Raw genomic sequence first — 17498 nt, forward strand, 5'->3', positions numbered from 1 at the left:
CCACATGCAGGGGGAATGAGGCAGGGGAAAACTTGGGAGTGCCAGGCAGGGGCCCTCAAATTCTGGGACAGTTCATGGAGAATGAGCAGGAAACTGAATCCACGGACAAACCAAAACTCACCTTCCACAAGGGACACAGGCAGCTCCTGGCACCCAGAGCTGGTGGCACCAGCCCTGCCTGGAACCTGCTCCGAGCTCCAGGGGACACGGGCAGGTCCTGGCACACAGAGCTGGTGGCACCAGGCGGAGGAGCTGCCGAGGAACCGGCTGAGAGGAGGCACTAGAGGGAGATGCAGCCCCACGCTTGCCTTGCAGGGCCGGGAAGGAGACCTGGAGAGCCCTTCCCGTCCTTCAGCCCACATTCCATGGCTGAGCCCAGCGCCTGCTCCGCTCCATTGCCTTGGGAAGCACCAAGGAGGATTTGCAGGAGCAGCCAGCAGGAAAAACAACAATTTCCCTGCCGGAAGGGGCGATCCTTCAGGTGAGAACCCAGCTTGGGATGAGCATGGGAGGCAGAGGAGCTCCAAAGGCAGCAGGAGCTGCTGAAGCTTTGACTCTGCTGCCGTCACCTTGGAGAATTCCAAGCTCTTCCCATCCCAAATGCAGGAGAAAAGTGAAATTTTAGCTTTCTAATTTCCAAACGCTAGGTTTGAAGAGATTCTTTTGTAAACACCTGAAGTGGTTTTGCTCTGTTATGAACATTTATTTTGGGGGTGTCTTGTCTTTTGTCCTTACATGGAATTTTTTTTGCCATTCATTATAATTCAAGTTTAAATTTAAATTTGAACTCGATGATCTTAGGGATCCTTTCCAAATTAAATGATTTGATTGTACTAAAAGCAGCCCCAGTCCGTGCAGGTGAGCCCCTGCACAGCCACACATCACCCAGGCAAAATCGATTGTGCAGGAAAGCTCTGGCTGGTGTCACTCCCTGCTCACACCCAGATCCAGCCCCACAGGATGTGCCAGCCTGGGAATCCCAGTGGGAAGCCACATCCAGGCCTGGCAGCTGGCACTGGGAGCCTGGAATTCCCACACAGCGAAGAAAAGAGGTTTTTAAATCAACTTCAACACTTGACATGGGAAAGGTCCACACTGGAAACTCCCATCTGGCAAGGCTCAGGGGAAAAGGGTCTCTAAGGAAAAACTACCGAGGCACAAGGCTGAACTACATCGGTTTGTGTAAACACAGCTAAAAGCCAAAATCAATAGAATCCATCCTTGCTCCTCCAAACTGGCCAAATTTAGAGGAGAACCAGCTGAGAGGGACAAATTGGGAACAGCTCCGAAGTTGTCCAGAAGCGTGAGAGTTGAGTGAGACATGTGGGTTTGAACTCCCAGAAATTCCAGCTGGGAAGTGGGGAAGGAGCCCAGATTGGGAGCAGCCATTCAAACAGGAGGGACCAAAAGAAGGAATTGGCACATGACAGGCAAGGCAGGGCCTGTGATTTACAGAAAATGCAGAAAAATGGATTAAAGAAGGAAAATAAAGGCAGGAGGTCTCTGCCCCAGCCATATCTTGGGTCCCCATCGTCACCTGCCAGGTGGCACTGACAGAACCACAGCAGCGACCTGGGAAGAGCTGGAGAATCCCAGTTCTGTCCACACTTGGAAAACCCAGATGACAGAACCAAAGGACAACGAAATACTTCCCATTCCAGAGGGGACAAGGAGCAGAGGTTTCTCAATCTCAGCCCCAGAATTCAACCCCAAAAGCATGAAAACCTCAGGCTCTCCCCAAGATGACCACTGAATTCTCAGTTTGGCTCGGAGAGCTGGGGAAGCTCCAGGGGACTGACTGGGAAAAGGCTTTGTGTTGTGCCAATATGGAATTTTTTTTTTTTTTTTTTTAAAAAAAGGCAAACAGGAAGCTTTGAATAATTACAGCCCTCTTCCCTCAAGCTGAGCCCAAGTAAAATAACAGAACAACTGATATGGGGCTCATTAATAAAGAAACCACAGATATGTAATTAATGCCATGGTTTTGGAAAGAGTTTCTAACTTGGTATCTTGCCTGAGGAGCCTCAGAGTGTTTTATTGACAAAGATAACAATGCTGCTGCACTTCTGGAGGGCTTTTCAGCTGGTACCACACTCCAAAAACTCCTAAATGGCAAAGGGGTTAAAGCCCAGCTTGGAGCATCCCTGTTTTCAGCAGCCCAGACAACCAGCATAACGTTCTGCCCTAATTTTTAGCTGGGTCAGGCTGGCTAAAACAGAATTCAAAGCTCAGGGTCTTCTTCCAGGAAACAGATTTTTTTTTGAAGCCTCTTCCATCCAACAGCCAAAGGTACAATGTGATTCACTCAAGCTCAAGATCAGAGACAGACAATTTTAAACTGTATTTTTTCCCCCAGCACTTTCTAGCATCAAACCCCTAGAAGAGGCTGCAACATAGAAAAAAAAATCAAAAATCAAGGTTGGACTGATTTAAGCTTTGACTGTTTGGTGAATGACTTTAGGATCCCAGGTGAAGCTGCCTGGGAAAAGCCATTCAATTCAGGAACCAGCTCAGCCCTCCTGCTCACATTTAGGACAGACAGTAAGAGATAACAAAATGCAGGAGAAATGGCTCAACACCATCCATGTCCCAGAGATTGCTCAGAAATGGCAATTTGTTCCTCAAAAACAAAAAACTGCCAGAAGGAGTGGGCTGCAGTTCAGGTATCACTGCCAGGAACAAACCCATCTACTGCCTTCCCCCCATTCCATCTTCTCTGCCATCACCCCGAGCCTCCATGATTATTTAGCTCTAATTAACAATTAAGGAATGTACTAATTTACTCCTAAATGAACAAAGGAAAGCAGAGCTGTGGCCTGTCCCTGCTGCAGAGCTGGGCTGCTCCTCATTACTCCCAAACTGCAGCGCCTTTTTTATTCCTAATAAATCTTAATGCCAAAGATTCCAAGGAGTCTCTGCTCCTTATTAAGTGCTTGAAAAACAAACTTGTCCCAGATCCAGAATATTGTTCATTTTCCCCTGCAGACCTGTGAATTTCACCACTTTCCTTGTTATGGCAAGGTCTTGCCAGGGTCTGGAAGAACCCACAGGTGGGAATCACATCCCAGACAGGATCCAGCAGGATGACAGAGCCCACCTTCCATGAGCACCCAGGAAAGGCGAAAGATGAAGCTCAGTTCATTACAAACCCACCCAGCAAACCTGGAGCACCCTGAGCTGCTGAGCCTGGAGCAGAGGGATGGACCTGGCTGCCAAAGGGCCCTTGGCCAGTCCCAGTTTGGAATTTTCCAGGTGTAGCCAGGTGAGAGAAGAGAGACTCTCCCCAAAGAGTTAACGGGAGCCAGGAGGGTGAGGGGAATGAAGAACTCCAACTGCTCAGACACACACACACAAATCTCAATTTGCATTTGCTGGCGGGTTTTCCCCTCAGGATGTGTTTGCACGGACTTGAACAACAAAACCTGGCTAAAAACCCCAGATAAAGCAGGAACATAAAGCCAGTCTGACTCAGAGCACTCCCTCATGTCCCCACAAGAGCTGGGGACACGCTCCCAGCTCCAGCTGGGGGACAGCAGCTCCAGCAAGGAGCTCAGCAGCAGTGGGATTTGGAGCAGCCACCCCTCTCCCAGCACCAGATCCCAGGAAACCACTCCAAGGAGGGCCCCAGAACCACAACCACAGAGAGCTCCAGCCCTTCCCTCCTCCTCAGTGACAGCAGGGAGATCCTGGGAATGCCTCCCCAGGCAGGCATCCCATCCCACTCTAGGCAGGAGCAGTGGTCATCCTGCTTTATCCCAAATCCTGCTGACCTCACCTCCTTCCCTCCAGGCTAATCCAGCCTGGCTCAGCTCCCAGGCAGATCCACAAATCCTCTGGGCAGCCTGCTCCACCTCGTTCCCTGCCCCACCACCACCCCTCTGGCTCCATGCAGACTCTCAGGAAGGTCACCCGAGCTCTCACCATGACCTCCACCAGGTCTGGGACACGGCAAGGTACGCTCAAACCATTAGAGAGAGAGGTTGCAGTAAAGAAAATAACACTGACAGCCAAGAAAATCATAATTAGTGGGTATTTTTGCTTTGCCTTATTGCTTATTAGAGCAACTCCTGTCCCCAGGAGACAGCCTGGGAGTGACAGCACAGGGACACGAGGAAGGACAGTGCAGGAGTCGTACCTGAGCAGGTAAACCCTGGATTTCATTGGTTTCCTTTGGCACCTGGAGAGTTGGAGAGAGAAAAGAGGAAAAATTTCACTGCCCAAGGACCAGCACTGACTTCAGCCTGTGCTTATTGCTGGCTCCAGGAGCGAGGAGCTGCCTCTGCTGGCACAGGAAACATCCAGGGAATGCACAGTGGGAGCCAAACCTTCAGAAACATGAGGGAATGGCTTCTGATCAAACTTCTCAGGGGTCTGGCTGGGTTTTTTCTGTTGATTTAGAAGCTTGTCAGTCCTGAGGAGGGTGAGCAAGGGGTGGGGACTGGGGGGGGATGTGGGACAGAATTACCCCGTGGGGTCCCACCTACAGGCAATTTGATGCTTAAAGTGAAATTTTCTGCTTGGTGGGTGAAACCCCAGAGCCATCCTGGAGCTCAGGACAATGCAGGTTTTATTTTGGGGTGAGCACTCAGCCGCTCCTCTCTTCTCCAGAGCGGGAGGGGACCAGTGTGACCAGTTCTGTGTCACACTCAGCTGCTCCCTCTTCAGCAGGGCTTTCCCAAAAATCCTCCTCTTCAAATAACCAACACAGAGCAGCCTGTGCTGGGAATGCAGCAGCCACTGCAGGGCTGTGCTGGGTGTCACCACTCCCTGTTCCCTGCCCTGCTGGCTCCAGCATCCCAAAGGAATCCCTGGGCAGGAGCCAGGCAGGGCAGGTGCCCATCCCACAGCCAGTTCCCTCCCTTGGCACTGTCCTTGCCTTGTCCCAGCTCCTCACCAGGCCACAGAAATGGGTTGGACACAGGAGGCTCGTGCCGAGCGCTGACATCCAGCACTTGCCTCTCCCCAGCTTTTTCCAGGCTCCCATGAAGGTACCTGGCCTAGGATGTGAGGAATTTCTCTGGGCCAACTCCAGCTCCCGAGGAAAGCCTGGGTGCCTTGTGTTTTGGGGGATTTATGATGTGATCTGGGCTTTATGACTCAATTGAAAATTTGTTGAATGCTGCAATGAAAGCAAAGCCCTCCAAATTTCCATTTTCCAGCAATGCTGTGGGAGCAGAGGGACAACCTCTGTGAGGATGATGTACCAAAGGGTGCAGTGCTGCTGGGAGTGGGCAAGAATTCCGGAGTGGTGTCCAATTCCCAAGGACACCTCCTTTCAGAAGCACAGCTCCAGCTGCAGCATTACTCAGATCTTCCCTGTGCCACACACAGGAGCACATCCAGCCACAGCCATTCCCTGGATCCCAAGCTCTCCCTTTAACTCACTCTCCTTGGCACCAAACCCATCTGTGACTTGAAGGGATGGGAAAGAACCGCCCCCCACCCCCTCATAGCCCATCCCAAACTGGAGACCCCAGCAATTCCAGGCAACGCCCTGGGTTGGGCCTTTCACTGGAATTGTGTGACTCCAAGGAAAAGCTTGGCCCAGCAGTCCCCAGATTTGTCAGCTGTCCCCAGCACACCTCTGGCCAGGCTGTTGGGAGCTCCCACGGGGCCCTGTGGAGGCTGAAGGAGCCTGGGCAGGTTGAGTTGTAGCTGTGGCAGTGCTCGGCAGCGGCTGCTGGGTCTCCCATCATAAAGGTCAGCTGTTGGAGAGCGCCCTGGAAGAGCCACAGAAAGCAGAGTTCAGCCTCCTGCTTCTTCCAGAGGAGAGGGAAAGGTCTGGAAGAGCCTGCAGGGGAGATCATCTCCGGTTCCTCAGAGCCAGAGATTTCTTTACAGGATGGTTTGGGCAATGGACATTCCCTCTCCAGCTTCAAGTGTTGCAAAGATGCCATGGCAGGGACACCTCCCACCATCCCAGGCTGCTCCCAGTCCCATCCAGCCTGGCCTTGGGTACTTCCAGTGATCCAGGGGCAGCCACAGCTGCTGTGGGCACCCTGTGCCAGGGCCTCCCAGGCAACAATTCCTTCCCAATATCCCAGGTAACCCTGCCCTTTGGAAGTCTGAAGCCTTTGGCCACACTGCCCCAACCAGATCTTTCCATGCTGACTGCACACAGACTTCTCACGGTCCAGGTCATGGCCAAAGCCAGAGGATGAAGTCAGACCCAGAGGTGACCTGACTGCTGCCCCTTGTGCTGCCCTGACCCAAACCCAAGCACAATCCCAAGCCTTTGCTAAGTTCATCCTGCCCAAGCATGAAAATAAATAAATGTTTTTTGGGAAGAGAAGGCGAAGGAAATGGATTCCACCAGGGGGAACTTGGAACCTCATTCACACAGGTAGAGCAGCCCCTGCCAGCTCTCACCTTAAAGGGGATCTCGAAGGACTCAATGAGGCCTCCGATGATGATCAGACCTTCAGTGTTCACCCCCATCCCAAAATAGTTGGACCAGCTCACTCTGTCCACCAGCCTGCAGTCCACGTGCAATTCCAGCCTCTCCAGGGAGATGCTGAGAGCCACTCGGTGCCAGTGCCCATCGCCCAGGAAGGACACTGGGAACCTGAGGGAAAGGGAGGAGGCACAATGGGAAACTTCATCCCACACCTTGTCCAGGCTTTATCCCTTAGCAGCTGCCAGGGTCGCTCAGGTATCCATCCTCTGACACAAGGAACAAGATGAGAGTTGTTACAACATCATCACTTGTTTTCCATGGATTGGGGGATGTCTACAACCACTCGAGGCATCTGAGAAATGGCTGGGTTTTGATTTATGCCCAGGGATCTGAACCTTTTTGTTCTTTGATTTGTTTTCCAGAGCTGTGTCATTTTGGCAGAGTGGAGTTCGGCAGTGATGACCAGCACCAGGTCTGAGGGACATCACCTTCCTTCAGCTGAGGTGAGCTCAGCACTGCCCAAAGCCCAGCAGAGAGGGAAACCCCAACCCTTGGCCTTGGGAGGAGAAAAGGAAGGATGGCAAAGCAGGAAAACAGCACCTGGGCTGGGACTTACTCGTAGTGTCTCCTCCTCGTGGTGACGAAGACCAGGGCGTAGGGGTTAATCCTGATCTGGAAGAGCACGTGGCTGCGGTGGCTGAGGATGGTCACCAGGCTGGTGTCCTCCTTCAGGGAGTACCTGAGCTTCAGCAGCACGCTCAGCTCATCTGCAAACCTGGTGGGAAGAGGGGACACGTGGCACTGTGCAGCTGCTGCTGTGTCACCATCAAATGACCTCTCAGGGTAAAAAAATTCACGGCACAAAAGAACTGAGTGAGAAGGAAAACCAAAGGGGGAAAGAAGCCAGCAATTGTTCCAGTTGAGAGGTTCAAAGAGAAGCAGCCAGGCCTAAATTAGCATTGCCCACACAGCCTCAGCAGGGGGTGATGGGGCCATGCCAAGGTGTCCTTCCTGCACCCAACCAGGAACGATCAAAGAACCCCAGAACGATTTGGGTTGGAGGAAACCTTCAAGCTCATCTCATCCCACCCCCTGCCACGGGCAGGGACACCTTCCACTATCCCAGGCTGCTCCAAGTCCTGTCCAACCCGGCCTTGGATGCTTCCAGGGACAGGACAAACTGTTCCAAAATGCAAGAGATGAAGGAACCCCTGAGCTCAGAGCTGCTGAGTTATCTCCATGTCATCATGGAATGGGCTCTCCAAGGAACTCCTCAAACCAACAGCCACACCTCAGATGATTTTTGAGCCTCACCACCCCATTCCCACCCCCCAAGGGAGGTTACCTGTCCCCAAAAGCCGCCCTGGTGGGGATGTTGAGGGTCGCGTATTGCCCGATCTCCAGGATCCTGCACTTGCTGTGGTCGTAGCCAAAGGAAACATTGCTGAGGTCCTGGGCATGAAGAGTGATTTTGTCCAGCAGGTTCACCTCATCTGCTTTGGGGGAGAAGAGAGAGGTGCTGAGCAGGCTGAGAAACCTCCAGTACAGGAGGCAGAAGCTGTGTGGAACCCAGGCTGCAGTGAGGTGTAAAATCCATCCAAGGGGCAGAGACAGGACACAGAGCAAAAGAAGATAAATTCCATCCAGGGAAGGTCCATGGCCCACCCAGGAGCCAAAGACTCCCTCCCAGAACTCAGGACAGGACTAGCACAGGGCTGGGCTTAAATGGGTCTGCTGGGATGAGCTGGGGGTCCCAGGACAGGCTGGTTGGGGTCATTAAGGCCCATTAGTGCTGTTAGGAATCAGATGGGTTTCAATAGTCCCATTGAACAAAACCCCATCCCATCCCATCCCATCCCATCCCATCCCATCCCATCCCATCCCATCCCATCCCATCCCATCCCATCCCATCCCATCCCATCCCATCCCATCCCATCCCATCCCATCCCATCCCATGGTGTTCCCTGAGGGGCACCCCCAGCTGCAGACACACAAAAGTGACCACCCATGTTCTCCTCTGGTTTGTTTTGATGTGTGAAACTTACACTGAGCTTTATGGTCTCCCAAAAAGAGGGAAATGAGGGAAAATTGTATTAAATGGCCAAAACCTGGTGCCTTGGAGAGCTCCTAACAGGGTCTGTCAGGCTGAGTCACTTCCCCTGGATGTGGCACTGGTTGGAACCTGAAATAACAGGGCTGGCCAAGCCCAGGGGACAGCCCTGGCAGGGGAATGGAGCCTGTGACCTAATAGGCCTTTCCTCCCTCTAATTCCTGAGTGCCTGATGGAAATGTCCTGCCAGGACTCTGCTTAGGATCACTCCAAACTCTGAATCAGAGCGGCTGGGACATCACAGCTCCAGAATTTAATCAGGAAAGCTCCCTGCATTAAGTGATGGAAAAGCAAGGCTCCATCCTGGGGCCTCACACCCGTGACACTATCATCAAGCACACCAGTGCTCCTCCACCTCCCCCTGACATCCCACAGCCCACTGCCCTTTGCCCCTGGAAAGATGTTGGAGGTGGTGCCTGACTTTTTCCTGGAGCAAGGGCAGCAAAAATGGCAACTTCCCACTTGTTTGGGGTTGCCTGGCTCTGCATGTGGGGTGGGCAAGCTCAAGGACACCTTGACATGAAGTTTTTTGCAGGCAGCTCCTCCTGCTTCTCCTTCCATCCCAGAATTTCTGATGCCCACGGCAGCCACCGTGGCACTGCCAGTGCCACATCCATTCCCTGCTGCTCCCATTTCCCTCCCCATCCAACCATCCCTTTCTAAAGGCACCTCCAGAAGGCACCCGAGGTGAGCTTTGAGCTGCAGCGCTCACAGCTCCCAGGGCTGGTTATGCAACAGGATTCCAACCTTCTCCTCCCTGCTCCGGAGAGCAGGGATAATTTGGGTTTGACCCCGTGGCTGCAAGTCCAGGGGGGACAGAGCCAAAGCAGGAAGAAAAGGAACAAGGACATTTCCCACGGAGGACGCTGGACCCATTATGGAAGAGTGAATGCAGCCACCCACCCACGGAGAGGACAGCAAATTCCAGGGAAGCGAAACCTTTTCGGAAGAAAGAGCTCGGCTGCACGCATTGTCTGGACAGGAAAAACGGGAGCACAGGTTCTCCTGGAGCTCATTACCCGGAGCTGCAGCTGTGCTGCCGCTCCTTTGTGCCCGCCCAGCACGGGGGGCTCTGCGGGGTGGGGATGGGGCTTTTGGGGACAAAGCCTGGGCAGGAGGAAGGTCTGCTGGAAGGCAGGATGACCCCAAATAAGGATAAGCTGGCTGCAGGGAAAAGTAGGGCAAGTGGCAGAAAAGGAAGAGAGCTTTGGGAGCAGGGAAGAGTTTCGGAGATGCTAAAGCCACGGAGTGGGCACAGGGGTGTGGAAGGGGCAGCTCAGCCTTCAGCTTTATCCTCTTGAGGGAAAATCCCAACTCTTCAAGCCAGGAGCCAGCATAAAAGTCTCATCCCATTAACTGAGGGGGAGAGGTCTCAGTGGTTGTCTGCTGCCCTTGAGGGGACGTGGAAAGGGTTTGGGACATGGAGCAAATCGATATCCTGGAAGCTGAGCGAGGACACCCTTCTGAAGGAGGTGCTGGGAAGGGTAGGGAGGCTCACAAGGTCCAGCTGCTCTGCAGGGCTTAGTGGCCTCACTTGATTTGGGGTTTTTTAATAGGAAACTAAAAAAGAAGCCATTTCCAACCTTTCCAAGACGTGCTGAGAGGTCACAGAATCATGATGTAGTGCAGACAGTTGGAAAGGACCTTTAAAGGTCACCTCATCCAATCCCCCAGAGCTCTCAGAGCTCCTCATCCACCTCCTTCTTAAGCAACCCTGAGAGTTAACCCCACCCAGAGCTCCTGGTCCCTGGGGAGGTGCTCTGGTGTCACCCCAGCCTTGCCCAGTCCTCATCCACACCTTGGTGTACCTTCCATCCCCTGTTCTCCTCGCTTTCCCTCCAGATCCCCCTTCCTCTGCTCTGTGCATTCACCTCCTGCCCCTCCTGGAGCACTGACAGCTCCTGGGCTGAGCTCAAACCTTCACTTATCTCAAGTTAAATGATGTTTTATCCACATTCAGGCCTTAAAAGCTTTAGCTGGAGGGGCATTTTTACATGGTTTTCATTTAAATCCCCGCACAACCGCTCCTCAGCCTGTTCAAGTTGGCCTCACAGCAATGAAATTAATTACTGAATTACAGGGTGTCAGCATTGGAATTGGTGTACAATGCCTATCCAGTGGATTCAGTGGGATTCCTTTAAAATAAATTAAAAACATCCCAATAAAATCTGTGTGACAGTGAGTGGGGACAAGCACCATAAATATTGGCCCTCGCTGTCACTTGTAAATAAACTTCTCTTTATTGCTCCATTGTCAAAGAAAATTAACAGCAAATTCTCCAGTCTCTCCCACTCCAGGGACTCATTTCCAGCACCAGCTTTCCAAGAACCTCCCTCTCTGTGGTTTTACAAAACAAAACCTCATGTTTTATAGGGTTGGAAGACAAACAGAAATAAACACCAAAGCCATGAAGGGATGATCCCAAAAACCTGCTCTGGGTGGGATGGACACCCCAGGCTGGGAAGAACACCCAGCCAGGGTTTGTAGCCCTAATTTTCATCATTCTGATCACTGAATACCAGAATAATTTAAATTGGAAAAGACTTCCAGGATCATCGAGTGTGAGCTGTGCCTGGTCCCCACCTTGTCCCCAGCCCAGAGCTCTGAGTGCCACCGCTGAGCTCTTGCTGAGGGTTGTGAACACAAACTTTGCCTTTGGATCAGCAAATCCTTGGCCTGCAGAGAGCTGGGAGGAACCATCAGGAGAGACTCGCTCCGTTCCTGCTCCTCTCCTCTCTGCCCTGGAGCCAGGGCTGGGGGCTGGAGGCACCTCCTGGTGGTCCTCACCTTGGAGTCTTTCAAATCCAGGCAATTCCTGGGAGTTTTGGGGGTTGGTTGTGCTGGGGCTGGGGACAAGGTGGGGATCAGGCATCAAGGTTGGACTTGATAATCTTGGAGGTCTTCTCCAACCTAAATGATCCTGGGATTCTAAACTGGCTGTGGTTTTATTCACACAAAACCAGAGTGTGTTTTCCCTAACCTGGCTGGTTCCCTAATCCAGCAGATCCACCTGGCAGGAGCCCTCAGCTGAAACAGAGAGGCTCAGAGCAACCTCCAGATGAGCCAGAGGCTTCAGGCAGGCAGAAATCAGAGAATGCCCTGGGAAGGTTTGGCTCAGGCCCTCTGGCTGAGGGAACACCGAGTTATCCTGCCAGGAGAAGCTGGAGGACGGGCAGAAATCCCACCTGGAATTTCCTGTGCCCTTGGCCTCGTGCCCTCAGCTCCTTCACACACCCTGGACCCAGCTCAGAGCTGCCAAACGCCCACTCAGGTCTGCTTGGACACAAACTCACAGGTTTAGGGGAGATTAGAGGTCAGAGAAGCAAACTGAGAGGATTTAACAACAAAGCCTGCGGTGAGCAGGACCCCAGAGCTGGCGATGGGAGATCCAGAAACCCCTCAGGGGCAGGATGGCAGCTGCTTTCACATTGTCCCTTTAAAGGATGGCCACAGGTCAGTGCAGGGCTGATTTTAGCTAAAATTCAGCCACTTCACGCTGCAGTCTCCACTTTGGGGACGCTGACATTCCCTGAGGAGGACCAAGGCCTTGTGCTGAGGGACAGGGGACAGACGGATGCTGCTCCTGGGAGCCCACGGGGGAGCTGGACCTGCCTGAGCTGAGCTTTGCACCCACAAGTGCCTCCCCCAGCTCCTGTCACTCCTTGTCACCCCAAATTAGCACCAGTGAACTTTATTGGAGGGGGGGTTTTGAGTGCAGGGCAGCAAATCCCCCGGTGCCTCACAGGGATCCAGTTCTGCTTCTTTGCTTCAGGAGCTGCTGCTCCAAGGGTCAGCGCTCAGCCTCGGACCTGGCATTAAAATTTTGGACCTGGAGGTTTCGTTTGGCTCCTGGGAATCATTTTCCCTGAGGGAAGAGCAGGAACAGAGCAGGGGTGAGAGGAGGAGGCAGCAGAACCTCATTGGCATTGGCCCAGCACGGCCTAGGCCTGAGCAGGGGAGCAGCAACAGCCCCGGCCTCCCCCTCCTGCTCCCTTCAACACAGCTCCCAAGAATTAAAAAAAATAAATGCAGAAGGAGTGTTTCCCAGCCTAACCAGCTGCCATCTCACAGCCAAACTGCGCTCAGGTTTTCACCCCAGGCAAAACATGTGTGCATTTGTGACTCACTCCACGCCCGGCGGCTGCCAGGTTTCTGTACAAACGATTGAATTGTTGCGGTTTCAACCTTGACTCAACTCCCAAATGCTCCTCCAAGCTCCTTTGACAGAGCTCATCACCTCCCACCTCTCCCCCACCGCTGGTATTTTTACACCCAAATTATCTTTGGGTGCCTGGGAGCCTTCAGAATCCCCGACGAGCTGCTCCAAGCCAGGAGCTGCTGCTTCCCCGGGTGTGGGAGTCACTGAGAGCCCCAACCAAAAGATTTCTTCTTGTTAAACTCCCTTCACCAGCTCAGGTCGAGCCCACAATGCTGGAATGATGCTCAGGGCAAATAAACATAAACCAGGATTTTATTCACATGCAGAGAAGCTGCCAAACCCCCCAAAACTGTGCTGGAGGCACCCGTTTGCCAAGCCCCAGGAGGGGCTGAGCCCTCTGGAGCTCCCTGGGGCAGATCCTGGGCTGAGGAGGCTCCACAGTTGGAAATTTGGATGAAGATGAGCATGGATGGGGCTGAAGCAGCTTCCAGCAACTTCCAGCGTGGATGGGATCCCAAGGAGGACACGCTCAGCATGAGGGCATGGGCCAACCTCTGTGCAAAAGCCCCTTGCTAGATGTGGACACCTCCATCCCTTTTTCCTCTCCAGGGTCCCAAATCCTCTTGTTCCCCCCAAAAAATTTCCTGTCCACAGCCTGGCTCATGCCCATTCCTGTATTTTCTGCTTTAAAGGCTGCATCCCACCATGAATAATGATTTCCCAGCTCAAACCAATTTTCCTTCCTCTCTGTTTCTTCACTAACCTAAAGAATTTTCCAGATTTTTTTTATGCGGTAGAACTCAAAGGAAATTTATTATTTTTATTCTTTTTTCCTCAAAATTCCAGTTTTTGAGCCTGGATTATTTATCACAAGTGAAACTGAGAAGGGCCCAGGTCAGACACGCTCCCTATCCCGCTGCCTCTGCACAGGGAATTGTGTGGATCAGGGGGGAGCCCCAGACAGAGCTGACAACCCTTGTTTGAACAGCAGAGATGTCTCTGCCTTGCAAAAAAAAAAAAAAAAATAAAATAAAATCTGCTCTTCATTCCTCCCTCTGCCTTTGAGCGAGGGAAAACATTTGTTAGTGATTCATCACTTCCCTGAGCAGCCCAGACTGAGGAAAGGATGGATTTGGGATGTGGGGGAGCTCCCAGGGTTAAAGGGAATTGCTGGAGAGAAATCATGTGTCAAACAGAAATCTTTCCCAATATTTAAGGAAGAAAAAAAAAATTAAATGGGGGGAATAAGAAAAATAAAAAAAGGAAAATGAGTCACTTTGAGTCAGCCCGGAGATAAAAGGTTTCGCCTCTGTGGATGAGCTGCCTCTCTCTTGTTTTTTTTTATTCAGTGCAAGTTCCCTTTAATTAACTGAAAATGTTTGAAAGTGAAATTTCAGTGTTATTTTTAACCCCTGGAGATGATAGGACACTTCCTCCCTCCCCCAGCAAACCACTTTTTTTGGGTTTTAAATTTTATTTATTTTTTCACAACCCCCAGGAAACCAGACAGTTTTAACCGGCTGGAGTTTCACTTCCACTTCCTGATTGGAATTTTTCCACCTGATCCGACCCAGTTTCACCAGCCCTGCTTCACCAAATGCACTGAGCTCCAGACTCCTGAGCCCACCCTCCCTTAATTCCCTGTTCCTTTAGCTGGAAACAGCCAACCTGAGGAACATCCCCAAGCAGAGAATTCCTCTCTATTCTTCTATTCCACATCTTCTGTTCCAGTGCCTCAGAACCCTCTGGATTCTCTCACGTCTGACAATGCAGTCAATATTTTACTGCATCTCCACCTCATTTTCAAGCCACTTCCAGAACTAAAAAGCAGTGAAGAGGACCCCTGGAATTCCCACCTTTATGGACACACATGGGTTGGAAAACACCAGGACATCACCTATAACCCACCCTGGAATGCTTAAGAAGAAGAAAAACCTAAATCCATGAATTAACCAACCTGGAAAAGAACTAAACTAAAACAATATTTTACACTGTCCCCCCAAAAAGTGCCAGGAATTTATTTTTCAAGCCATATCCAGTATCACAGTGGGAGGAATCCTCCTCCTGGTGCAAGGTTTCATGGTTTCTCTTTTCAAGACATGAAAATATTCCCAGCTGGTGAAAGGCAATCCTGGCCACATGGCTTTGCCTCTCCGTGCCAGGAGGGAAGAGAGCCAGGCCAAAGTGTGGGTCAGGGGTTTTTCCATGGATCCTGGGAGGGATGTCCCAAAGAGCCTGGGCTTTGTGAGCTGCTGAGCTGCCCAGTGCAGGCCACTGGCACTTTGTGTCATAATTGTATGAATATTAATTGTTAAAGACCTTGCTGTAAATTCAGTCTGAGGGAAAAAAAAAAATCTCCATCCCAGAAATGAGTTCCTGCTCTGGAACAGGCCCAGTTTGGGATCCCAGGAGGACAAAAAGATTCTGAGTTTTAGCAAGAAATCAGTGAAGGCTGCAATGTAATTATGTCACCCAGGCTGAGAGTGACAGCTATTTTCCACTTGGGCTAAATGAATGGGTAATTATTGCCTCTTAATTAGTAATAGCTCAAAAACGGAGCAGTCTTGCCCTGTGGTGCTTGAGGCAGGAGTTCTGCAGGCCAAGGGAGCCCAGCAGGAATTGTAGAATCCTGAAATATCCTGAGCTGGAAAAGACACCCAGAAATCATCGAGTGCCACTCCTGGCCCTGCCCAGACCCCCCAACATCCCAGCCTGGGCATCCCTGGAGCTCTGGCAGCCTCGGGGCCGTGCCCATTCCCTGGGGAGCCTGGGCAGTGCCAGCAGCCTCTGGGGGAAGAACCTTGCCCTGATGTGCAGCCTGAGCCTGGCCTGGCCCAGCTCCAGCCGTTCCCATCTCCTGTCCCTGGTCAGGAGGGAAGAGCTGCTGGGGCAGGGCAGGGCAATCTGCTGGAACCTCAGCACGGGCACAGCCTGGAGGGGCTGGAGGGGTGACACCTCCAGGCCCCCCAGCATCCCTGTGGGAGCAGCAAACCCCTGCCCCAGGGAGAGCCGGTGTCAACGTGCAGCATCCACGGCTTGGAGAGTTCCCTGAGCTTGGGCTCCACTGTTATTCCCACCAGGAAGGCACCAGGGAATCCCAGATGTCCCCAGGACAGATGTGAGGTGCAGGCACAAACACCAGAGCAGTGACAGCAGTCACTCTGCAGCAGGCGTGGCCCTAAGGAAGGAGAGGGAAGAAGAACTGGGATCCCACTGGATATCAATCTCCAAAATCCCTCTGCACATCTCACTCAGGAGCTCCTGGACATGGACAAGCCCCTGCTGCTGCCCAGCTCTGCTCCTCGGGGCTCTCCCAAAAACATCCCTGAAAAATGAACCTCTCTACAAAGCTCCCTGAGAGTCTGGAGCGCTGCAGACACCAGGATGGCTGCTCCTGCTCCCACACCTGCATTTCCTCAAGGCACAAACCCTTGCTTTCCTGTCTAACTCCAGCAATTCCTGCAGGATTTATCCAGCCAGCAGCAAGCAGAGCTCCTCCAAACCCACCGGGCTGAGTTTGTTTTGCAGTCATCAGATTAAATGTCCTGGAGATTGCTGCAGCAGCTCTCCCGCTGGGCTGGAGCAGTGTTCCAGCCTTCCCAGCACACTCCAGTGCTCTGGGAGCAGCAGGACCACATGAAGGAATGGCTTTGCTTCTTTTTTCCTGGTTTGGAAGTGAAGCACAAACAAAGAAATGTAAAAAGTGGAGTTGGTTTGAACTGCTGTGCCATTCCCATCAAACCTGCAGCAAATTAAATACTCCAAAAGATCAGCCCTAAATACTGAATTGTTTTAATTCACTGACAAAAATCTGACAAAACAAGGTTAAATCACACACCTGCAAAGCCGTGGGGCTGTTCCCTCCCTGCCACAGCCAGAGACCAGGACACTGCTGTGGGATGTGGACAGGCTCAAATACCTCTTCTCCCTAAAATATTTGATTCCTGAATTTCAAGAGCCTGCCCAGCCCTCCTGAGTCCAGCCATCCTCCCTGGGCTCTGCCACTCGTCCCCAAGTGTCACATCCATGCAGCTTTTAAATCCCACCACAGCCCTGAGCAGCCTGGGCTTGGAAACCCTTCCCATGAAGGAATTTTTCCTTATTTCCAATCTGAACCTGTCCTGGTGCAACCTGAGGCTGTTTCCTCTTGTCCTACAAGGAACAAGGAGCAGTTTCTTTTCTAGGGAAACCCACAGGGAAGGAAATGGGATTTCCAGTCCTGGGCAAGGAGCAGGGAGCCCCATGTGATGGTGTTTGGCAGCAAACTGTGGGTCACAATGAGGACAAAGCCCAGCTGGGCTCTGGGGGATCCTGAGGAGCTGCAGGGGAGGCTTTGCTCTGCCCCACTGCAGAAGGAGCTCCAAAATTCAGGAATTCAGGGCATGGTTTTAAACACAACATCAGCCACCAGTCATCTCCTGGTTCCTGCACCCTGCTCAGAGCCAGCAGCTCTTGGAGATGACAACGGTTGATGTGAAGGCTTCAAAAAAAAAAAATCCACCCACTCTCCTCCAGGCTTAACCAGCTTCTAGGTGTGAGCTGAGAAAAATCCACTCCTTTATCCAAGCAGAGAAATATTCATCTCCATGCTGTGTTAATTCCTGCCCCTTGATTCCTGGCTGTCAGCTCTCCAGTATGGGCAGGGGTGTAAAGCAGCAGCAAACATGGAATCATGGAATTGTTCAGGCTGGAAAAGCCCTCCAAAGTCACTGAGCCCAGCTGTTCCCACAGCACTACCAGGGCCACCACTCACCCCAAGTGCCACATCCAGGGATGGGGACCCCAAACCTCCCTGGGCAGCCCTTTCCAATGTTTAATCACCCTTTCCATGA

The 17498-nt window shown here is 52.1% G+C and overlaps 1 protein-coding gene across 1 annotated transcript in view; it reads right to left on the reverse strand.

The window, feature by feature from the left end:
* LOC106628384 (uncharacterized) overlaps positions 1-17498 on the reverse strand; it is a 61148-nt gene that overhangs the window by 30428 nt on the left and 13222 nt on the right. The window contains exons 2-6 of the mRNA XM_088065958.1: positions 7743-7890; positions 7014-7172; positions 6370-6565; positions 5583-5720; positions 4136-4177 (exon numbers count right to left, since the gene is read on the reverse strand). Coding sequence (XP_087922084.1) covers positions 4136-4177; positions 5583-5720; positions 6370-6565; positions 7014-7172; positions 7743-7890 — 683 coding nt within the window. The remainder of the gene's footprint in view (positions 1-4135; positions 4178-5582; positions 5721-6369; positions 6566-7013; positions 7173-7742; positions 7891-17498) is intronic.

This window comes from Pseudopodoces humilis, chromosome 22 (genome assembly GCF_049639895.1).
Source record: "Pseudopodoces humilis isolate 2021_Gansu_Grassland_sample_001 chromosome 22, ASM4963989v1, whole genome shotgun sequence".
Lineage (NCBI taxonomy): Eukaryota > Metazoa > Chordata > Aves > Passeriformes > Paridae > Pseudopodoces > Pseudopodoces humilis.